This window comes from Octopus sinensis, linkage group LG3, assembly GCF_006345805.1.
Source record: "Octopus sinensis linkage group LG3, ASM634580v1, whole genome shotgun sequence".
NCBI classification, from domain to species: Eukaryota; Metazoa; Mollusca; class Cephalopoda; order Octopoda; family Octopodidae; genus Octopus; species Octopus sinensis.
In genome coordinates, this window is record NC_042999.1 from 5158040 (window position 1) to 5183448 (window position 25409).

A 25409-nucleotide genomic window follows, 5' to 3' on the forward strand; every position below is an offset into this window, starting at 1 on the left:
TTGAAAATAGATTAAAATAAAAAAAGTAATTATTAAAACTCTTTTACTTCAAGTAGAAATGGAAATGCTTGGTGTCCTATAAATAGGACACTGACACAATGTAATATAGCTTATTTAATGTTCTCATTTAGTGTCCTATTTATAGGACAGTGGGACTTCATGGGTTAATATGAGAAGTGTAGAAAAAATAGCAAAGTACCAGGATCTAGCTATTGAATTACAGAGACTATGGAAAGTGCAGGTAAAGTGTATCCCAGGAGCTATAGGTGCATTGGGAACTATCCCTAAAGATAGAGGAAATAGGCATAAAACCCAGTTTAGTACAGCGGCAAAAATCAGTGTTATTAGTGACAGCTAGGATACTTAGTGGGGTTCCCGGCATCTAAGGTTACTTGCTGCAACTTGACAGGAGGGTTCTTGGCTTCTAAGGCAACTTGATGATGATAATGATCATGCTGGACTTCATAGCAATGAAGCTATTCATTTTCTGATGAGTAAAATGAGTTACATTTTATTTCATGGCCTTAAAGTAAAAATATTAATTGGATTCCTCAGAATATGAAACTGTAACAAGTTTCCCAGAAAATATATTACAACTGTGCAAAGAAATATTTTATGCTAAAATACAAAAGAATCTGAACTTTTGGAGGCAAACTTTTGCTTCAGATTAAATCAGTAACAAAGAAAATCAAAAGGACATCAGCAGTTGTTGATTTTAGAAAGAAGGGATTCAAAAAACTATATTAAGTGTTGTTTACTTGGCTCCAAAATAAATCGAGATGGTGACTGCACTCCAGAAATAATATGGCGGTTAGTACTAGGCAGAGAGGCAATGGTCAGCATGAGCAGGGTCTGGAAGAGTACAGACATCAGACTCGCTACCAAATGCAGATTGGAGAATGCAATTGTCTTCCCGATATGGATGCAAGACCTGGACACTAAAGAAAGCTGACCAGAAGAGAATTAATGCATTTGAGCTTTGGTGTTGGAGAAGACTTTTACGGATTCCATGGACAGCGAGGCTCACCAATGGAGAAGTTCTTAAGCAGATAAGACTGAAAATGTCGCTAGAAGCTAGGATCACCAAGCATAGATTGGCATATTTCAGTCATATTATGCAGAGAAAATCCCTGGAGAAGGACATCATGCTTGGAATGGTCAGTGGCTAGAGAGGAAGAAGCCGACCAAGAACCCGCTTGCTTGACACCATCAAGAGTGATACCAGAATGGACATAGCCAATCTGAAAGAAGCGGCCCAGGATAGAACTGACTGGAGGATACTGATCCAACGAGTAACCGAGAGTCGACTTCGACTGAGCGGATAGATAGATAGATAGATAGACAGATAATAAAATGGAAGGAAAATCAGCAATTTAGATTTTATAAAACTTTATTTTGAAAAATAGACAAAGTTGTGTACATTAAGGTGATTATAAAATACATTCATTTTTGGTTATATATATAATGACTTAATTCTCTAAAAATATATGAATGCAAAATTTTCCAAATAACATACAAAATAGTTCAGAAATGAATGTAAGTAGGAACTAAATAATAATAATAATGATGAAAATTACAAGATCTTGTGAGATTTTCCCATATAGACTGATCATACTACTGAAGCAAGAAGACCAGATACAATTACAGAGGACAAAATAAACATAGTGTAAGATCATAGGTTTTTCCAATTCCTCAGCGTTGATACCAAAGAAATTGAAAAATATCAGGATCAATCCAAAGAGCTGAGGAGATTGTGGAAGACCAAGACAGCAATTATTCCAGTAGTAACCAGGGTTGTGGAGTCAGAGTCGTGGAGCCAAATTTTTTTTGTTTCAACTCCACAGCCCTGGTAGTAACTGGTGGACCTGGTTCAACTCCCAAAATGCTCTAAAAGACCGAAAAAGATTGGAATTAAAATTCGCATTGCTGACCTGCAGAAAAGTACCATCCTATATTCTGAAAGAATCCTGACGAAGATTCTTGAGATTTGAGGAGACTTGTTGTCACCAAGCCTCAAGATACAATACTTGCCGACTAAATTAGAATAATAATAATAATAATAATAATAATACTAATAATAGTCCTTTCTGCTATAGGCACGAGGCCTGAAATTTTGGGGGAAGGGGTTAGTTGATGTAATTGACAGTGGTACCTGTTTCATCGACCCACAAAAGGATGAAAGGTGAAGTTGACATCAGTAGAATTTGAACTTAGGACATCGAGACAGAGAAAATGCTGCTAAGCACTTTGCCGAACATGCTAACCATTCTGCCAGCTGGCCACCTTTAATAATAACACGAGGTCAACGATTTTTGAGTGGAAGGAGTTTGTTAATAACAAGGACTCCATTACTTGACTGGATTATTATTTTATTGACCCCCAGGAGGATGAAAGGTAAAGATGGCCTCAGCAGGATTCAAACTCAGACTGTAACCTGCTGGAACAAACATTTCAAACCTTTTCTTGTAACATTCCACTGGTTTTATTGGTAAAGGATCAGCAGTGGTTAAGGCACAATAATATTCAGAACTTTAAAACCAATTAGAAACCTTTTTCTATCCAACAAACTTAATTGTTATAATATAATCAAAAAGCATAATTGGACATGTAACGATGATATCAATATTGAAAGAAGTTTTTATGAATAACCGCTTAATTAGCTACTTTTTACAGATAACAAATAATTTTATCTATAAGCATCTAACTTTAGATTATAAAATGTTTTAGATTAAAATTTAATCAGAAAACAAAAATGGATGATAATATTAAAAATGTGAATAACACAGCATTTTCAGTTTATAATACAAGGCAACCTGCTGACATCCAAGACAAATGTTTTCTCAGAATAAATGTATAAAAAATTTGATGTAAAAAAATATTGTCCAAAGTTGACAGACATCATCTGTAAGAACATGCCAAACTCGTAATGAAATTTTAAGATGTTAATTAGTCCTTTGGTTAACTGATTCATCATAAATGCTGAAAAATATAAAACCATTAGAAAAACATTAAAATGAGGCAAAAAAAATTATTTAAAAAATAACAGGACTTCATTAAATATATTAACTACATAATTTTCTACTTTCAAAAAGGCACCATTCGAGCGGGATCGTTACCAGCATCGCCTTACTGGCAGGTGTAAAAAGATTCAAGCGAGCTCGTTGCCAGTACCACCTGACCGGCACCGTGGCACGTAAAAGCAGCCACTACACTCTCGGAGTGGTTGGCGTTAGGAAAGGGCAACCAGCTGTAGAAACACAGCCAGATCAAGACTGGAGCCTGGTGCAGCCATCTGGTTCACCAGACCTCAGTCAAACCATCAAACCCATACTAGCATGGAAAGCAGACGTTAAATGATGATGATGATGATTGTGATCCTTCTCAGGTGAGATGCAAAAGGTTTGCAGTCCAGGCCCTTTGCAAAACTTACAAAATGTTGAGCATGATTGGGGCCAATAGGTGGAAGGCCATCAAGTTGATATTGGAGACAGCAGAGGCTGCCTCAAAATGACTGCCAATCAGGAAGTGTGAGTTTGGAAGGAACAGTGCTACCAAGGCACTGCTAACTGGACCCTCGTAGCCAGGGCTTGATTAATGATGGGTAAAGGTGTCTGATTGTTGAAAGACCTGAAACACCTAATGACACTCATGAAATATCAATAATGATGTGTCCAAGTGCATCACAGAATGAGGTTTGGAAAAACTTGAAGTAGGATTTATATTTTGATTATTACAATATTTTCATGTCATTAATTTTATGAGAGTCATTAAGGCGGCAAACTGGCAGAAACGTTAGCATGCCAGGTGAAATGCTTAGCGGTATTTCGTCCATCTTTACATTCTGAGTTCAAATTCCGCCATGGTCAACTTTGCCTTTCATCCTTTTGGGGTCGATAAATTAAGTACCAGTTGCATACTGGGGTTGATCCAATCCACTGGCCCTCCACCCCCAAATATTTTGGGCCTTGTGCCTAGGGTAGAAAGGATTAAGTGAATGTCAAAGGTACCCACAGAATGGGGTACCTTTAGGTTAATAGTGGTTCTTTCCCCCTTTTTCTTTTGTACTGGCCCTTTTTTTTCTTATACCTAGCACCCACCTAAGTAGTGAATAAGATATCATGACTAAACTTCACACGGATGATAATTAATACATTTTACTCAAATGGAGATCCCAAGATATAAAATAAAAAAACAAGCAAGACTGCATGCCTAAACTGTACTATTCCACCCAGAAATATAACATTGAAAATGAATTATTCTTGTTCAAGCATGTCTTCAGCCATCATATATACTTACCTTTCATTTTATTTTAATAATCATTACTAGCTTTATCATCATCATCATTGTTTAACGTCCATTTTCCATGCTAGCATGGATTGGACGGTTTGACTGGGGTCTGGGAAGTCAGTAAGCTGCACCAGGCCCAGTCTGATCTGGCAGTGTTTCAACAGCTGGATGCCCTTCCTAACGCCAACCACTCCGTGAGTGTAGTGGGTGCTTTTTACGTGCCACCAGCACAGGTGCCAGGCGAGGCTGGCAAACGGCCGCGTCACTTATATGGACGCCAGTTAGGCGGCGCTGGCATCTGCCACGTTCGGACGGTGCTTTTCTTTTAACATGTCACCAGCACGGATGTTTTAACTACCATTTCCATTCAATTTTCATTTGATGTTGGTGTTAACGTACTTGACTCAATAGGTCTTCACAAGAACAGCGGGTCACTCTATGATCCACAGCAGGCCGTTGTAAAATTTACGTGCATGGACAGGATGTCAAATGCACTTTTGCCAAAAGACAAGAAGCTGAACTAACACAGTGCCAAAAAGACATAAAGCCGAACAGCATCTAGTCTGTTCAGCTTCATGTCCTTTAGCTAAAGTGCATTCAGCATCCGGTCCATCTACCAAAATTTACTATGTCAATTATGTTACCTCACTGTTCCCTAAAACCTAACTCTCCCTTCAATATGACCAGCACCTTGTTGGGGTCAGTACCACCCATGTTGAGAACCTCTGGGTTAACAGAATCAAATTGCTGATTGTGCAGAATATTTCACAACAGTCTTATGTTGATGGCCTGATTCTGAGAGAAATAATCAGTAAATAAAATATGAATTTATCCAAATTTTCTTGTCGGCCAGATATTCTGTCTAGGAAAACTGCTATTTTTTTTTCTTGTTTCAGTCATTTGACTGCAACCAAGCTGGAGCACCGCTTTTAGTCGAACAAATCGACCACATGGACTTATTCTTTGTAAGCCTAGTACTTATTCTATCGGTCTCTTTTGCTGAACCACTAAGTTATGGGGACGTAAACACACCAGCATTGGTTGTCAAGCTATGTTGGGAGGACAAACAGACACACACACATGCATATATATATATATATATATATATATACATATAAACGACAGGCTTCTTTCAGTTTCCATCTACCAAATCCACTCACAAGGCTTTGGTCGGCCCGGAGCTATAGCAGAAGACACTTGCCCAAGATGCCACGCAGTGGGACTGAACCCGGAACCATGTGGTTGGTTAGCAAGCTACTTACCACACAGCCACTCCTATTCAATATTTAAATGTTACCCATAACAGGATTTTGATATAGTCTTCAATCAAAATATAAATCAAATTATAAGGTCCCACTGCTTACACAAGAAGCAAGATGCATCCTCACTCCATCTTCCCACTGAGGACCTCTTGGTGCAGAATATAATGTCTGTCAGAGACGGTTACAGATTTATATTTAAGACTTGGTGAGTGTAATTTGTCTTTTATTCCCCCATCCACTGAAAAAGTTTAGTAACAATAATTTCTGTGAGGCTGTGACTGCCAAAACAATGAGGAAGCTGCTACATGGACACATGACTTACTAGAAATAGTAGTCAACTATCTCTCAAATATCTTAAAAAACACACTGGATGGTGTAATTTAGGATGCACTATTTCTTAAAAACATAGATATGGTAAATTAAATGCCTGACCAGCCAGGGTTAGCTTGAAGCTTAACAACAACAATCATTTTTGTGGTTAGCAGCCATACACTAGAATGGTTCAGCCTTCTGCTGGTGACACATGGCTTTTATCCTTCCAAGAGAACTTCTCAAAACAGCAGAGGAATTGTTATTTATGTCGCTGTCTCTCTCTCTCACACATTTAGATATAAAACTAATGATTGTTTTTATGAATACAGATGTTTGGGCTAAATATGACAATTTTTTATGTCTCCCTCTTTTTCAGGGACAGCTTGATGTACTGAAGAAAAGTCAATGGCGTTGGAGAGCATAAAAGATTAAAGTTGTAGTTGAGAGAAAGTTAGCTGACATGGAGGACTGGAAGCCATTTGAATGTTGAGAAAGGAGTTACCTGTATCATGAGGAAGGATTTGTAGTGGGTATCAAAATGCTGACATCATGACTGCTGCTCAATGCCCTGTGGTCCCTAAAGGCTGTAAGATGTGACATGGACAGCTGCAATGGAGACTATGAAGCTGTGACCAGCGGGAAGGGACACAGCAGGCATTCTGACTGTGTCTGCATGCCAGAATTCATCTAACAACTGCAGGACAGGGCCTCAGGCTCAATTCAGATGGCTATGTGAAGTTGCTGGAGACTGTGGTCAATCCCTGGCTGGAGAGGATTGCTGCTGGAAGGCCATGTGTATGGAAGTAGGGCTCATCTCAGTGCCATACCTCCAGAAAGTCAGAAGTGGTTGTCAGAGAATTCCTACAACTTCACCAGTTCCAGTTCCTGATCTTCTAATCCCCCAGATTGTAATCCCGTGGATTACTTATGTGCAGAGCACAGTTGAGAAAGACACCAACCACTCTGCCTGAAATGTCAAGGCCGATCTGGTGACTGAGATCAAAGTGGTTTCCAAAGATCTTCCCAGGAACTTAGTGAGGAATGCAAGTGCCAGGTTCTGAGGCTGTGGTGGAAGCTGAGGACAGCTTGGTTGGGGAAACTGTTACATTTTTAATGAACCAAATATAAACCATTTTGTTGCACAATGCGCCTCCATCTTTCCTTTAACTTGAAAATACCCTCTTCCCAGAATTGAGGTGATTTCATGGCAAAGAATTCATCAAGGTATCTTTTTACGTCATCCAAGGAATTGAAATTTTTACCATTAAGACTATTCTGCATAATCTACTGAATAGTTTTTTGGTTTTTTTTTAAATACTTTTAGTTTTTGGATTGGATATTGTGTTTTCGTTTTATCATCATCGTTTAACGTCCGTTTTCCGCGCTAGCATGGGTTGGACGGTTTGACCGGGGTCTGGGAAGCCAGGGGCTGCACCAGGCTCCAGTCTGATCTGGCAGTGTTTCTACAGATGGATGCCCTTCCTAACGCCAACCACTCCGCGAGTGTACTGGGTGCTTTTTACGTGCCAGGGGAGTCTGGCATCGGCCACGATCGGTTGGTGCTTTTAACGTGCCACCGGCACGGAAGCCAGCCAAGGCAGCGCTGGCATCGGCCACGTTCGGATGGTGCTTTTTATGTGCCACCGGCACAGAAGCCAGTCGAGGCGGCGCTGGCAACGGCCACGTTCGGATGGTCCTTTTTATGTGCCACCAGCCAACTGACAAATTTAGCCTGAACACTCTGATATACAGGAATGAATTCGAAAAAGAACACTGTGAGAAAATTAAGGTAAAAGCAAGGTTGAAACTTTTAGAAAGAAAAGAATTCCTCACCAGATGGCAGTAATTAGTGGAAACCTAATTTGTTGTCTTTGGATGGTTCTTTCTCAGGGTAAGTTTTAATAACATCAATCATCAAAAAGAGAAACATGCAAGCAAATGCACTGAAGAAGCCAGAGAGGACATTGAGACCATAGGAAAAGGACAAATAGTTCATCCAGGGCCGTGGCATCCAGCTGGGGTCAATGGACATCTGGGCAAAGATCAAGGAATCCATGAAGACTAAGGCAGCTGCAAAAATAGATAATTGAGATTTAAGAGTAAGTTCTGAATATCTTTCACAAGATATTGTCAAAGTCATTTATAAACAGAAAATCATCAATATATTGTTATATTTGGGTTGTCCGGAAAGTTCTTGCCGATTTTTAAACGAAAGAAAAAGGTCAATAAATACTTGCCATTACATTTTCTTATCTTCCATTTTAAAGGGTTACAGAATTAACACAGGTCAAAAGATAGCTTAAACTGTGCTCTAAATGGAGATGTAGCCAAATCCTATTTTATGGACTCAACCATGTTCTAAAATAAGTCGAAAGGTAAGCTACTATAAATCGGCACGAACTCTCCGGACAACCCAATATTTCAGGATGGTCATTTTTTCTTTTCTTGCCAAATAAACCAAAGCACTATATATTCATTCTTTATTTGTTTATTATTGTCCTTATTTTATCTTAAGTTCCTTGTCTGGAAATCTTTTGTCACACACCTGTGACCTCTTCAGCGCGACCTTTCCATCCAACCTGTTTCCTCCTATTCTGCTCAGTCCATTCTGTCTTTCTAAGATGTGTATCCTTATCTGTGTTTATTTGGCAAGATAAAATAGAAAGAAAAAAAAAACGACCATCCCAAAATATAACAACATCTGTTTCAACAAATGGTTTCACATCAGAAATCCTGCAAAACAAATTCATAAACAATATTAATTTTAATGTGTTAGAACTTTGAAAGTGTCTTCATAGAAGAGTTGACAAAATATACGAGGAAGTTCTATTATTTATATAAATATTGAGCTTCCAGAAAAGTCATAAATAAGTAAAAGAAAGATGTACAGCGGTATCGAACCAGGTCATGAAAGTTACAAAAAGGGTTATAGCTCAATTAATTAGGAAGATAGCCTAATTAATTAGGCTGTTTTCTTTCGTACCAAAGAGTATTACTCATGCTCTCATTTTAGTAAGGTAACTGCAGAAGCTGGGGGCAGATGAACGGCTGGTGAGAGCTGTCCAAGTCAGGTGCAAAGTATTATCAATAAGGTGAAAGTAATGAATATAAAGACAAATTTAGTAAATAGGAGTTCACCAGAGCTTAGTTCTCATCCTCTCTTATTTACCAGTCCTCCAGGCCATAACAGAAGAGTTTAACCCTTTGGTTACTGTTTTTATTTTGAGATGCTGTGTTTCTTTCAGTTACGTTAAATATAACAAAGAATTTAGTAAAATAACTTAGTTATAATTAAACTAGTGTTAGGAACATAAATTGTGACTAAGGTTTGGTGGAAGATTTTAATTCAGAACTTATGAAAACAGGACATTTGTACTCAGAGCCAGACCGGTTTCAGCTGGGTTGGTAATGAAAGGGTTAAGACCGAGTGCCTGTGAGAGTTTCTCTATATACATAATTTTGCTCTTATAGCTGAATCTATAGTAGAATCAGAGAACGAATTTCAAGTGTAGAAGCAGGGACTGGAACTGGAGGGCCTTAGGGTTAACTTAAAAACCAAAGCACCAGTAACCAGGTAAGCAGACAAATTGCTAATCTCTTCATGAAAATGGCTTTGTTTCAAACGTAGAAAAGGTGTAGGTAGAAATTCCTTATGGTGCATCTAGGGTAGGCTATGGACATAGAACAGATGCAGTGGAATCACAGGAAGGTTAACAGAGAAAGTAGACTTTGTGGGTGTGACAGATGTGCAGAAATAATAGACACTAAGAACACACAAGTGTGGAGGCACATGGCCTAGTGGTTAGAGCAGTGGACTTGTGGTTAAGGGATCACAGGTTTGAATCTCAGACTGGGCAATGTGTGTATTTATGAGCAAAACACCTAAGCTCAACATGGCTCTGGCAGAAGGTAATGGCGAACTTCTGCTGACTCTTTTGCCACAACTTTCTCTCATTCTTTCCTCCTGCATCTAGCAGCTCACCTGTGATGGACTGGCGTCCCATCCAGGTGGGGAACCTATTCGTCAATGAAACTGGGAAACCGGCCCTATGAGCCAGGCATGGCTTGAGAAGGAACAAACAACAACAACAACACACAAGATGCAGATTTCCTTAAATATCCAAGAGGACATTTAAGAGGTAGTAGATAGTTACTGTTATGAAGGTGACCAAATTAGCAGTAGAGAAGAATGCCCTGAAAGCATAGGTATTAGCATTAAAAGAAGATGGAGAAGGTTTAGAGAGCCATTACCTCTGTTGGCAACAAAAGATATCACCTGCAGAATGGAAGACAAGATTGTATGATGCTTGTGTATGAATGGCTATAGGGTATGGCAGAGAAACTTGGGCCATAAAAGCAGAGGACATGCAAGGGCTAGAAAGAAGGGAAGTTAATATGCTCTGCTGAATGTGCAATGTCAGTGTGTGTGTATGACAAAGTGTAAAAGTGTTAAGGATGTAGTATAGAAGAGTGGAGAGAACAAAGGCTTGAGAAATAGAAAGGAGACAATTGGTGGAAATAGTGAGCAGGGAAGATAATGAGATGGAAGTGGTTGAATGAGGCGGGGAGGAGATAACCGAAAGGGAGGGGATGTGGTATGTGCCACTTCTGCTCTCTGGTGATAACAGCAGCTGAGTGGTACCATAGATAGAGTGTCTGGGGAAGAGATGTGGGGGAAATGCTTGACAGAACAGGTCGGGTGGAGGTGGAGCAGGGTCCTGTGCAGACAAGCATACTAAGATGGAGCCTTGTGGAGCTTTAACAGTTTTCACTCAATAATCACTCACAACGCCCGGACTAGGAATCAAAATTGTGATCCTACGACTGCCATTCACTGCCCTAACCACTGGGCCATTGTACCTTGTCCAACCCATGCCAGCATGGAAAATGGATGTTAATTGATGATGATGATGAGACACACATGCAGTTTTGTGAGCAAAGGTGACAGATAAGAATGAACAGTGTAAAGAATCTCAGAAATTCAAATTTTATTAATAAATGTCAAGTACATACCTGCAATCCCATTGAGAACACAGTTGAGAATGAAAAGCTTCATTTTCCTGTCTTTGTAGACCGTTTCAGTGGTGTAGGGGGACAAATAGAGCAAAATCAGAAGAAGCGAACCAAGATCACAGAGAAGTGTGAAGATGGCGAAAGCCTGCACTGCTCGGAACCAGTCTGAAAATATAAAGCAACAAATGTACAACAGATTGATAGCCTTTCTTTTCAAAGTATAATGTAATAAATGCATTTATAAAACATCAAACCATAAGGACAGAATCGTAGAAGTCATCATCATCATCATCATCATTTAATGTCCATTTTCCGTACTGGCATGGGCTGGGCAGTTTGACAGGAACTGGTCAGCCAGAGAGCTGCACCAGCCTGGCCAGCTCCTGTCAAACCATCCAACACATGCCAGCACGGAAAACAGATGTTAATTGAGAATGATGTATTGGATATTCTGTTGTGTCTGGGGAGAGTCATTTTCTTTTTGTGCCTTATAATGTAACACACTCACCAGTAAAATTTCCACTTATTTCTTATTTTTATTTTCCTAAAATTTTCGTTGCGTCTTGCAACCTTTTCAACAGTCAAGACTCTTGCAAACCAAATTCAAAAATGAAATGTATTGGATAAGCTTTTTTTTAACCCTTTCATTACTGTATTTCTGTTGAGATGTTCTGTGTTTCTTTCAATTATTTTAAATATAACAAAGAATTTAATAAAATAACTTAGTTATCATTAAACTAGTGTTAGGAACATAAATTGTGACTAAGGTTTGGTGGAAGATTTTAATTCAAAATTTATGTAAACAAGACATTTGTACTACAGAGCCAGAGCTGGTTTCAGCTGGGTTGGTAATGAAAGGGTTAAAGACATCTGGGAGAGAGTTGACTACTATTTTTAGCAAGTCAAGTGACCATGTAGCAGCTTCCTCGTTTTTTGGCAGTCACAGCCTCACAGAAATTATTGTTACTAGACTTTTTCAGAAGATGGGGGAATGGAAGACAAGTTTCACTCACTAAGTCTTAAATATAAATCTATAACCTCGGAGGGAATCTGTGGAAGAGGTGGACCCAGGAAGACATGGAACGAGGTGGTGAGGCATGATCCTCAGATGCTGAATCTGGCAGAGGCGATGTGATCAAGACTTTTGGCAATTTGCTGCGCTTTGGAAGATATGTCAAAGCCAAGTGAAACCATAGTTGTGGTCAGTGATACGTAAAAGACACTCACTATCCTCTTGGAGTGGTTGGCATTAGGAAGGGCGTCCAGCCATAGAAACCAAACCAAATCAGACTGAAACCTGGTGCCTCTCTGCAGCTTACCAGTTCCAGTCAAACCATGTAACCCATGCCAGCATGGAAAACAGATGCTGAATGATGATGATGATGTAACCATATCTGCTAGACATTGTATTCTACACCAAGAGGTACTGTATGGAAAAATGGGGTAGGAATGCCCCTTGCTTCTCGTGTAAGTGGTGAGACCTTATAATTTGATAAACATTGTGATTGATAGCTGTACTACACTCCACCATACTCAGTCAAGGGGTTTTTGTCTTGACAAATAAATTAATTTGTGATCTTGCAGGTGCTGGTGGCATTCTGTAAAGTGGTCGGTGTTAGGAAGGGCACCCAACTGCAGAAACCAAGCCAAAACAGACTATGGTGCTTGCTGTGGCTCCTGGCCTTGCTAAGCCCCTATCAAGCTGTCCAACCCATGCCAGCATTGAAAATAGAGGATGACGACAATGATGATGATGCACAAAAGGGCCCCTTGCCAGGGGCGTAGATTCCGAGAGTGTTAGGTGTGCACTGCACAACCATCAAAAATGGCAAATTCATAATAAATATGAACTTGACTCATTAATTTAATCACAAAGAAAAACTTTTGTTAAACTCCTGCTCGAAATTTGGTGGCGTGTGTCCCGAAATAACACTGCACACCTCACAGCACATTGTATCATATGGTACCAGATGGATCATAGGATAATGGGAGAATGGGAGAATGGGAGAATGGGATAATGGGAGAATGGGAGAATGGGAGAATGGGAGAATGGGATAATGGGAGAATGGGATAATGGGAGAATGGGAGAATGGGATAATGGGAGAATGGGATAAGGGGAGAATGGGAGAATGGGATAATGGGAGAATGGGATAATGGGAGAATGGGATAATGGGAGAATGGCAAAGGGTGTGCAACAGCTTTGACAGCATGGTTACACATACAGTTAGATTAATTTTAAATTCCTAAACTAAAAACTAACTTTTTTTTTACAATAATAGGCGCAGGAGTGGCTGTGTGGTAAGCAGCTTGCTAACCAACCACATGGTTGCGGGTTCAGTCCCACTGCGTGGCATCTTGGGCAAGTGTCTTCTGCTATAGCCCCGGGCCGACCAATGCCTTGTGAGTGGATTTGGTAGATGGAAACTGAAAGAAGCCCGTCGTATATATGTATATATATATAAGTGTGTGTATATATGTTTGTGTGTCTATGTTTGTCCCCCTAGCATTGCTTGACAACCGATGCTGGTGTGTTTACGTCCCCGTCACTTAGCGGTTCGGCAAAACAGACCGATAGAATAAGTACTGGGCTTACAAAGAATAAGTCCCGGGGTCGATTTGCTCGACTAAAGGTGGTGCTCCAGCATGGCCGCAGTCAAATGACTGAAAGAAGTAAAAGAGTAAAAGAGAGAATAATCTTTTTCTCACAATATCTTGATATAACTTTGATCTTAATTTGTTTTCAAAACTAATAAAACACTTTTAGAAGTCAGAAACTTGAGCCAGGTTGAATTTTGGTGTTGTTAGCACACCAAACACTTCACAGTTTGTAAGTCTAATTTGAGTAATGCTAAGGTTGGTCGTTGTATGGTCAGAGTGACAGCAAACCCAATGACAAAAAGCACCGTGCATCACTGCCCTTTGCCCAATTTCTTCCTGAAGACACGTCTACCAGCCATCATCATCTCTGACTGCAATTTTTCCTTGATACTACTAAGCTCATATGTGTGTCTTTGTATCTGTTTGTCCCCCATCATTGCTTGACAACTGGTGTTGGTGTGTTTACATCCCAGTAACGTTGCAGTTCATCAAAAGAGACCAATAGAATAGGTGCCCAGCTTTTAAAAGAATAAGTACTGGGGGGGGGGTAATTCTGCCCCAGCATGGCCACAGTTAATGAATGAAACAAGCGAAAGATAAAAGATTAAATAGAAGAAGAAAATTTATGGGTCACTATTTTGAAAATTACAGTTTCTTTATTCATCATCATTTAATGTACAACTTCCATGCTGGCATGGGTTGGATGGTTTGAAAGGAGCAGCAGTGGCCAGAAGCCTCACCAGGTTCCATTGTCTGTTTTGGCACAAGTTCTACAGTTGGATGCCTTCCCTAATGCTAACCACTTTACAGTGTTCATCATCATCATCGTTTAACGTCCGCTTTCCATGCTAGCATGGGCGGGACAATTTGACTGAGGGCTGGTGAACCAGATGGCTGTACCAGGCTCCAGTCTGATCTGGCAGAGTTTCTACAGCTGGATGCCCTTCCTAATGCCAACCACTCCGCGAGTGTAGTGGGTGCTTTTACATGCCACCGGCACGAGGGCCAGTCAGGCGGTACTGGCAACGACCTTGCTCAAATCTTTTTACACATGCCACTGGCACAGGTGCCTGTAAGGTGATGCTGAGTTCTGGGTGCATTTTATGTGGTGCCAGCATTAGTGCTTTTTATACAACACCATCACCAGTGCTTTTTATGTGGCACCAGCACCATCTACTCTGATTATAAATTCACATTCATACCAATAAACATTGGTACACTCAGTTATGTTAGGAAATGTCTAAATGACAATCCGGAGAGGCAAGAAACTGGCTAAAATAAACTTTACAGATATAGCCTATAAGTGGAACAGTTAAAATATACAAAACTTTCATCAAGTTCACTATGTAAAAATTATCCTGTTATTATCCAAACTGCAATGATAGAGCATTTGTTTCTTGGTTAGAACCCATCTACTGCCTTCAAGAAATGATTAAATAAGTAAATAAATCATACACAAATATATATAAAGGATAAGCAGGAGTCTGGCTTTACTGACCAAGTCAACAATATTTGTAAATATCATAATTGCTGAAACTATAATATAAATAAATATTTAAAATTAAGTACGGCAAAAGTATTCTTTTATTCATTTACCAATTATTAGATTGAGAACATGTTGGGACATCATCTTCGAGTGTTTGGTTGAACACATTGACTCCAGTAGTTATTTTTAAGTGGTATAAACATGCCAACTCACACACAAGAAATCAGCTTCTGTATCGTTTCCCTGCTATCAATTTTTACTAAAGGCATTAATTGACTCAAGCAGTAGCAGACATACTTGCCCAAAGCGCTATGCATTGAGACCAAATCCAGAAGCAAATGGTTATAAAATAAACTTACAAAACCATCCGGCCACACCACGCATGCCTTTGTCATTGTCACTGACAGGTTTTTCTTTGTTGTTGTTTTAAAGAATCCACAGCTCAGTGAATCTGCAACTATATTTCAATCACTAGGACTGCAAATTCAAGTCTAACCACACAAACTTTTTGCTGATATCAAAAATTAACCCTTTTGTTACCAACCCGGCTGAAACCGGTTCTAGCTCTGAGTACAAATGTCATGTTTACATAAGTTTTAAATTAAAATCTTCCACCAAACCTTAGTCACAATTTATGTTCCTGACATTAGCTGAATGATAACTAAATTATTTTACTAAATTCTTTGTTATATTTAAAGTAACTGAAAGAAACACAGAGCATCTCAAAATAAATACAGTAATGAAGGACTGCTTCATATTAAGATTTGTTGAAGCTTTACAAACATAGTCGTACAATTGCCAAATAATATTACGGATAAATTATCTTTTTAAATTTCATTCCACAGTAAAGATTGTTTACATCTTGACTCGAAGTGGAAAAAAATAATGGATAACAAGTCTCAAGGTAAAAGAGGAAAGAAATGTCTAACAAAGGAATTCAATACTATCTAGGGGGAATTTCCACAAAGTCTCAAAGAATCAAATGTTCCAAGCAAAATACAATTTCAAAAGAAATGATATATTTCAGTTCTCTCTAAACTTGCAACCATCTCAAAGTTTTCAAAACAGCTGGAGAAACTCCACAGATACTGTTTAAAAAGTAAATGCATATTATTTAACCCTTTGGTGTTCAGATTACTCTGTTAAATGTAATACTTTTTCACTCAAATTGTTTTGAATTAATCATGCATTGTGTTATAGCTTTGAGGTTTCCATGATGTGATAGTTTATTTTAAGAATATCAATGTAGGTTAGGTGTGAGAGGCTAGATATGGCCAGTTTGAATATAAAACATTTAGAATATCTGGGCCGGATATGGCCGGTTTAAACACTAAAGGTCAATTTATTTTAATGAGGCGATCTTTCGGTATAGGTACCGTAAGTAGCTTTGTTTACATTTCTGAAGATAACAGAAACCCGGCAATCTTTCGTCTCTAGTAGACCTTTCCGTCGATTTCCGTAAAAAATTTTTTTTGTTTACATATGGGCTTGCGGGAACTTTTGAAGTAATGAGAGCGAAAGAGACTAAGAGAAAGCCATTTTATGACGAGGGAAGTTCTTTTGAAGTTACCGTACATGTGTGTGTGTTTGATGGGGTGTGGGAGACAGACAGTATGTTGTGTAAGTGAAGTGCTTCTGTTAGTGTGTGTGAAGAGACAGAGAGATTAATGTGTGAAAGAAAGAGATAACTGAAATTTTTTACTCGGTGTATATGTATGTATATTACTTCAAAAGTTCCCACAAGCCCATATGTAAAAAAAAATATTTTTTTACGGAAATCGACGGAAAGGTCTACTAGAGACGAAAGATCGCCAGAAACCCTTTTCTCCCACTCCTAACCCCCCATATATACATATATAAAGCACTTTTTTTAAATGAATCCGGTACCTATACCGAAGTTACGCCTTTAATGTTTCTCAGATAAACTCCTTTTCAGAACTATTACAGTCTTAAAACCGTTTTTCTAATTATTTTTCCCAACAATATTTCGAGATTTGGAATTTTGATCTTTCGGTGTTATTGCATTTGGTAATACAGTTTCCAATACTTTGAGCTTTCTTTCTATATTTGAAATTCTCACTATATACAACACAATCCATGCAAGGAAGAGATCAGCGCACAGAATAATCGAATGTTTATGGAATTACAAGAAACCTTAAAAAGATGTTGAGCACTCAAGGTTTCCATCGTACAATTTTGAATTTCTGTGGTTTGACTAATTGGAGCAACAACAAGGAAGTTTGCGTATTTTCCAAACTTTTGTTAATTTACAAAGAACATCTAATTAATGTTTATTTTAAAGGACGTTTCGAATTAAATACTTGTAAATCTATTTCTTTTCCTCTTAAATCAAAAGTAAACAATAATTGGCTTTTGTTTCTCTTTCAAATAATTCTTGTCTGTATTTATGTACCTGTGTGTGTACACGCACTCTTAATTGCGTCGGAAATATGCTTCTTCTAAGCATTCATCATAATGTCCTCTCAATATTTATTCAATCAATTAATTTTTTAATTATCTAATTTATCTTTCCTCGTTGAGCTTGAAGACATTTAATAAAATTACCTTTTACCAATTTGTTTTGATTTTGTAAATATCGTAAAAAAATTCCTTCAAAGTTTTCGTGAACATTTGTTATTTAGAGAAACGGAAATCAAGTTCTGGCCACCCAGTTAGAAACAACCTGGAAATTGCCTTCTTCCATAAACGTAGGAAAAAAACTTTGAAACTGGGAGTTTTAATAAGTTTTATACAAATATTATTCATAAAATAGATAACCCCAAGATCGGATATTTAAATATCGCCGGGATACAGCTGGATGTGTTTTTATATATTGATTGCCAAAACGTCGAAATGAAGGGCAGAACTGATGATAAAGATCATTGGCCACCTAATTAATTAGAGTCATTAATTACCATTAATTGTATTTGACAGACGAAAATAGTAATTCAAAGGAAAATAAAGAGACATAGAAACATTTTTCTTACGTGGCATAATGTTATAGCTGGCATCGTCAAATACCGTTGAGTGAATCCACCAACAGCCAACATAGGCATGCATAGTTGGGTCTCGAGGTTTGATGTAACCCGAAAGACAAACGTGCCAAAGACCCACGTTTGCCATGGGGCTGTGTACACGGGTCCATGACTTGATCCAGTAAGGAGAAGCAAAGGCCACGAACATACATAAAAACCCACAAGTTATACAAATGCAACTCAACGTAAACAAGGTGCGGCCCGCCATATTTGTAATTCTTTAAACTCTGACCTACTTCTTCTCCTTCAGGTAAAAAACTGTATTAATCAACAGGTGGACGAGTCCATTCGTATCACCAGCTGTAACAGGTTGACTTATTTATTCTCGAAACAATTACACAAATAAATAAATAAATTAATAATTCATTAAATATAATATAATATAATATAACGTTCTTCCTTGAGGTAAAATTGGATTGCAGAACAGATGGACGGGTCCACACATATTCTTGGGTGTAAGCAGGTCGACTTATTTCCGGATCAATATATACGTATTTATGTAGGGTCGGAGCAAAATGGTCAAGTACGGTAAAATGAGTAATTTCTGACTTTTCTCTATTTTCTCTCTTCTCGTTTGAAACGTTGCAAGTATTTGCACCATTCCCCCCCTACTATCGCATCCTCTTTGGGAGTAAAAACTGGTCAGCTTAGTTATTATTATTGAAGTTGAGAGAGTTTGAAACACAGATGACAGGTACTTTTTGTCTCAAGCAATTTTTCCCTCGGCTTTGACCCAATTGAAATGTGGTTGCTAATAAAATATCAGAATAAATTTTGAGGCTTAACAATAAATAATCTTTTCTCTGTTGGATTTCAAGTAAATTTTTCCGCCACACTAATGTCTAACTTTACTAATTTTCAATTTTCAAAAAGTGGTGCCTAAAGTGGGACAAAATGAGTAATGATTAATTTCTATAATTTCTTTCTTTTAACTGCCACGGTGCGTAGATATATTGGGAAGAGAGCCGCTCGAAGAGCGCGTAAAGAAGCTATAGAGTTTTGTCAATTTCATATCATGTGCCATTTTCCCACGAGCTTCTTTCATTTGACCAAGATATTTTAAATCTTTGTGGTACTATTTAAGAAGAGTGGTCCCGGTGCGCGCACTCGCGTACACGCGCTAGCTAGTCGTGACTAGTCGATCTTACATCGACTACCTAGCAAAGTAAATAAAACACAAAATAAAAATTTTTTTTAAACAAAGTAAATAAAACACAAATTAAGGATCGACTAGTCACGCCTAGCTAGCGCGAGTGCGCGCACCGGGACCACTCTTCTTAAATAGTACCAATCTTTGTTACATTTTTTTTTATCTTTCTGATGTCTAAATATGGATATCGATGTGTATGAGTTGTTTTCCGAATGTAATTCTTAGAACTGGAGAGGCAAATTCACCTTGTCTTAGCTGACTCATTTTGCCTCACCTAAGTTCATCTTTTATTTGCTCAAAGAAAGCAGAGGCAATTTCCTGAAATAGTCTTATGAATATGTCATAGGCTTTTTAATGCATTTAGAGAAAGTCATTTGCTCAGCTGATATAGTTTTTGTAAAATAGCGAACAGTTATTAAAAAATGTATTTGTTCTCAAAGTAAAAAATGCAGCAAATATTACTCATTGTGCCCCGCAAATCGACTCCAGGACTTATTCTTTGGAAGCCTAGTACTTATTCTATCGGTCTCTTTGGCCGAACCGCTAAGTTACGGGGACGTAAATACGCCACCATTGGTTGTCAAGCGATGTTGGGGGGGGGACAAACACAGACACACAAACATACGCACACACACACACACACACACATATATATATATATATATACATATATACGACGGGCTTCTTTCAGTTTCCGTCTACCAAATCCACTCACAAGGCTTTGGTTGGCTCGAGGCTATAGTAGAAGACACTTGCTCAAGGTGCCACGCAGTGGGAATGAATGTGGAACCATGTGTTTGGTAAGCAAGCTACTTACCACACAGCCACTCCTGCACCTGTTATATATATCTCTCTCTATATAAACGGCAGTTTGTCTGTGCGTTTTCTGTGTGTCTGTTTTCTCGTACCCTCACTCTGACCACGGCTTTCAACCGATTCTGATGAAACTTGACACACACATAGCCCAATGTCATAATTCAAAACTAACGCAGCGAAAGTTTTGAAAAGTTCCCCCAGTTCTGAAAAAAATCGATAAATTCGACATGGGTTCGAGAATCAGAAACCCAAACCACAGACCGTCTAGGGGACGCAACTCCACCTTTTTTAACTCTCAAAAAAAATTTACCATAATTTTTTTTCCATTTTTTTTCTATTTTTTGGCTATAACTCTCTAAAAATGCTTTATAGTTATTTCCCTTACAAACCTGAGCAACGCCGGGCGATACTGCTAGTATATATATATATATATATATATATATATATATATCACGTGATCACGTGACTGACCAGACCATCAGATGTTGCTACACATCGCTGGTCACAATGCACTTCGCATTGTTTTAGCCTTCGAATGACACCACCTCGCTGGCTAAGCGAGCAGGCCAATATATATATATATGACTATTGAATTATTTTCTAACATACATTTGAAGTGTCTTATTTTTCTCATACACATACATATATGGTGATTGTTCTGTCTTCAGAGATGCTTGCCATCAGTTTGTGCTTCCTCATTGTCAATGGCTTTTCTAACTTTCCATTCATGACTCTCCAGATGACTATTCAGTCCCTGTGCAGATCTGTATGGTTTGAAGCAAAAATGACTCTGAAAGGATGAAAGGCAAAGTTGACCTCGGCGGAATTTGAACTTGGAACGTAGTGGCAGACGAAATACCTATTTCTTTACTACCCACAAGGGGCTAAACACAGAGGGGACAAACAAGGACAGACAAACAGATTAAGTCGATTACATCGACCCCAGTGTGTAACTGGTACTTAATTTATCGACCCTGAAAGGATGAAAGGCAAAGTCATCCTCGGCGGAATTTGAACTCAGAATGTAACGGCAGACGAAATACCGCTAAGCATTTCACCCAGCGTGCTAACGATTCTGCCAGCTTGCTGCCATATCCAGAAATATATACATAGCGAACATCTACCAAATGTCTAAGCCAAGATTCAGAATCAAGTTCACAGTTTCAAACAAGTTCTCCATGCCAATTGTTCTTGCTTCTTACTCCAAGAAATTTATGAGTTAAAACTGACCACTTGGTCATCCAGTGGTCAAAGCAGATTAGAGAGGAAAAATCCTTTGACCTAATTTAGTAATGAAGAATATGAATACACAACCAAATATCAGTCCACATCTTTGTTCACTTGGCATCGACCCAAAGAGTACAGTTGTCTTAGTATGCTGATTAATGTGTGAAAGTATTTCGTTTTTGGATTTGGTTTGCAAGATTCTTTATATGAGTTCGTGTGTTGAAGCATATTCTGTTGTGTCTGGGGAGAGTCATTTTCTTTTTGGGCCTTATAATGTAACACACTCACCGGTAAAATTTCCACTTTTTTCTTATTTTTATTTTCCTAAAATTTTTGTTGCGTTTTGCAACCTTTTCAATAGTCTTGACTCTCAAGATGCAACAAAAATGTTGGGAAAATAAAAATAAGAAGTGGAAATTTTACCAGTGAGTGAGTTAAATTATAAGGCACAAAAAGAAAATGACTCTCCCCAGGCACAACAGAATGTGCAAAAGTAGAATTATCACAATCTCTACTTACCTAGACTTTATTACTTTCTCTCTCTAGTAGTCACAGAGATGAAACAAACTACTAACTATCGTACAGAATGGACTGGAGATCTACAAATAACTTGTGTACAAGAAACAACTATAAAAAGTTATTTTCTATATTGCAACAACTAATATACATAGGAGTGGCTGTGTGGTAAGTAGCTTGCTAACCAACCACATGGTTCCGGGTTCAGTCCTACAGCGTGGCATCTTGGGCAAGTGTCTTCTGCTATAGCCCCGGGCCGACCAATGCCTTGTGAGTGGATTTGGTAGACGGAAACTGAAAGAAGCCCGTCGTATATATGTATATATGTGTGTGTGTTTGTGTGTCTGTGTTTGTCCCCCCTAACATCGCTTGACAACCGATGCTGGTGTGTTTATGTCCCTGTCACTTAGCGGTTCGGCAAAAGAGACTGATAGAATAAGTACTAGGCTTACATAGAATAAGTCCCGGGGTTGATTTGCTCGACTAAAAGGCGGTGCTCCAGCATGGCCGCAGTCAAATGACTGAAACAAGTAAAAGAGTAAAAGAGAGAGAGTATATATACATATATATATATATATATATAGATATGATGCATCGGTACACATTGATTTTTATACTTAGTGAACTTCTGACTTATGAACTCCATGCCTCCTCGACTAAACGCTGGTAAAATTGGATCTTATGTACAGTCAATGCAGATACATATATATCAGCATCATTTAACATCTGTTTTCCATGCTGGCATGGGTTGGATGGTTCAACTGGGATCTGGGAAGCCAGGAGGCTGCACCAGGATCCAGTCTGATCTGGCAGTGTTTCTACAGCTGGATGCCCTTCCTAACGCCAACCACTCTGTGAGTGTAGTCAGTGCTTTTTACGTGCCACTGGCACAGGGGCCAGAGAAGCTGGCATCAACCACGATCAGACAGAGCTTTTTACGTGCCACGACACAGAAAACAGTCAAGGCGGCACTGACATCGGCCACATTCAGATGTTGCTTTTTATGTGCCACTGGCACGGGGGTTACAACTACAATTCCCATTTGATTGTAATTTGATTTGATGTTGATGTTAATGTACTTGACTCAATAGGTCTCCTCAAGCACAGAATGTCGTCCTACAACTCAAGGTACTTTTGAGTGGGCTGGTTATGCGACACTGGTGTCTCTGTCTTTTGTCAATGCCTCTTTGAAGCCCAACGTTTGAAGGTCATGCTTCACCACCTCATCCCATATCTTCCTGGGTCTCCCTCTACCCCGGATTCCTTCCACTGTTTGGAAGTGGCACTTCTTCACACAGCTCTGCTCGTCCAGTACATGACCATACCAATGCAAATATCTCGCTTGCACATCACATCCGATGCTTCTTATGTCCAGCATTTCTTTCAGGGTGCTTACACACTATCGTGTGTGCATGCTGACATTACACATCCAGCGGATCATGCTAGCTTCATTTCTTTCAAGCCTACGGATGTCTTCAGCAGTCACAGCCCATGTTTCACTACCGTGAAGCATGGCAGTTTGCACGCATGCATCATACAATCTACTTTTCACTCTGAGCGAGAGGTCCTTTGTCACCAGTAGGGGTAGAAGCTTTCTGAGCTTTACCCAGGCTATTCTTATTCTAGTGGTAACACTCTTTGAGCATCCACTCCCACTACAGACTTGGTCACCTAGGTAGCAGAAGCTATCAACTACTTCTAGTTTCTCCCCCTGGTGTGTGATGGAATCTGTTTTCTGAGCATCTGTGGTGTTTATTGCCCCTGTGCATCTGCTGCACCTCTTATGTGTCCATAGCTTACACTGGGTACATCTTATGGAATTTCTACCTACACCTTTTCTACAGATTGAGCCCTCCTACTTACTAGAACTTTGTTTTTTGCAACACTGACTCTAAGGTCCTGCAATTCTAAACCTTGCTCCCACACTTGAAATTTCTTCTCTAGTTCTGGTAGTGATTCTGCTATGAGGGCCAAGCCATCAGCATAGAAGAGCTCCTAGGGGCAACCTGTCTTGAATTCCTCTGTTATTGCCTGGAGAACTATGATGAATAAGATGGGGATGAGGGCTGATCCTTGGTGGACACCTACCCGGAATTCTTCACTATACTTATTGCAAATCCTAACCCTACTAACGGCATCTCTGTATAAGGGCCTGTACAGCCCTTATTTCATATCATTATTTCTGTACTGCTATTCATCACTTTCTCTCATTTCTAATCTACTCCCAATTGACATCCATCCATCATTTTTTGTCATCGTCCCATTCACCATTCACCTCCAATATAGACCTGACTGCCTCTCTTACTCTCTCTCCTCACATTCTGACATTTTTCTTCCCACTCCTGTTGAACCTCCTATTTCCATGCTCTCTTCTCTGCAACTCCTTGGTCATGTCACCTCTACTGTTACCTCCCATTGTGGCACCACTCCATCCACACACTGTTTCTACTCCTTCCATCATTCTCAACAGTTTACAGGTGGCCACTCTATCTTCTAATCTTCTGCTTTGCTGAAGGGTCTCTTTAGCCACAAGAAACACACCTTGTGACCCTGTAAAGAAGTGGTTACAGTTAGAAAGAGTATCCAGGTGTATAAACTACACACAGAACCTGAGACATTGGAACAAAATCTGATTCTTTAACTCATTGGATCCTAACTATCCAAACCATTCTGAGGTTAATGTGTCTGTCCTCCTTGCCAGTGTACAGGTGGAGAAATCTCCACCAGTCTTACTGGTGTTGGAATATGGCACTGGGTGGTATGACCTTGTGGAGAAGTTCCTTCACTCTCAGATGAAGATGTCTGTTGTGGCATTATTTCTATGGCTGGATGCCCTTCTTAAGACCAGCCACTTAACAGAATGTGCTGGGTGCTTTTCCTGTGCCACCGGCATGGGTGTATTTATGCAGCACCAACATGAGAGCATTTTAATGTGGCCTCAGTACCTGCAAAGGACAAGTCTGTATGTATGGATGACAGCGGTTTAACTTAGCTTCACAGGTCTTCTCAAGAGCAGCACATTCCCATAATTCCCAGTCCCTTGTCATTTCCTCAAGGAGGCCCAGCATCTGAAGATCTTTGCTCACCATTTTGTCCCAAGTCTTCCAGGGTCTAATCCCTCCTCAATTACAGCTTGGCCCTTGCTTATGCTGCAGTCCTCATCCCTACGCATCACATGACCAAACCAGCACAGTCTTCTCTCCTGCACACAACACCTGATGCCTCTTGTACCCAGTTTTCTTCATAAATCATATACACTCTGTCATGTATACACACTGGCATTACCCATCCAGTGGAGCATGCTAGCTTCATTTTTTCCAAGCCTTTGCAAGTCCTCTGTAATCAAAGCTTTCACTACCATGTAACACAGCCGCATGTACACAGGCATCATGCAATCTGCTTTTCACCCTAAAGGAGAGGCCCTTAGTTACCAACAAAGGTAGCTGCTCTCTGAACTTTTCTCAGCCTATTCTTATTCTAGCAACTACACTTTCAAATCTTCCTTCTCCACTGCTAACTTGGTCTCCTAAGTAACAAAAGCTAACACTTCTAATGATCCCCCTGAACATTTGAGAGTCTATTGTTTGCATTTTTAGAGCTTTCAGTACCTACACATTTGCCACACACATAAAGGCTATTTTCTCCATGTGTGTACGTGTATATATATATATATATATATATATAAACTTACATTTGTTTTTATTAGA

General features: G+C 39.3%; 1 protein-coding gene across 1 annotated transcript; it reads right to left on the bottom strand.

Annotated features, from left to right (window-relative positions):
• Positions 1-1685: 1685 nt before the first annotated feature.
• Positions 1686-18253, bottom strand: LOC115209918. The gene is made up of 4 exons (XM_029778520.2): positions 17946-18253; positions 10875-11039; positions 7695-7931; positions 1686-2979 (listed from the first exon to the last, which is right to left on the bottom strand). The coding sequence occupies exons 1-3, from the start codon at positions 18199-18201 to the stop codon at positions 7708-7710; spliced, it is 645 nt and encodes a 214-aa protein (XP_029634380.1). The 5' UTR covers positions 18202-18253; the 3' UTR covers positions 1686-2979; positions 7695-7707.
• Between the last annotated feature and the right edge of the window lie 7156 nt (positions 18254-25409).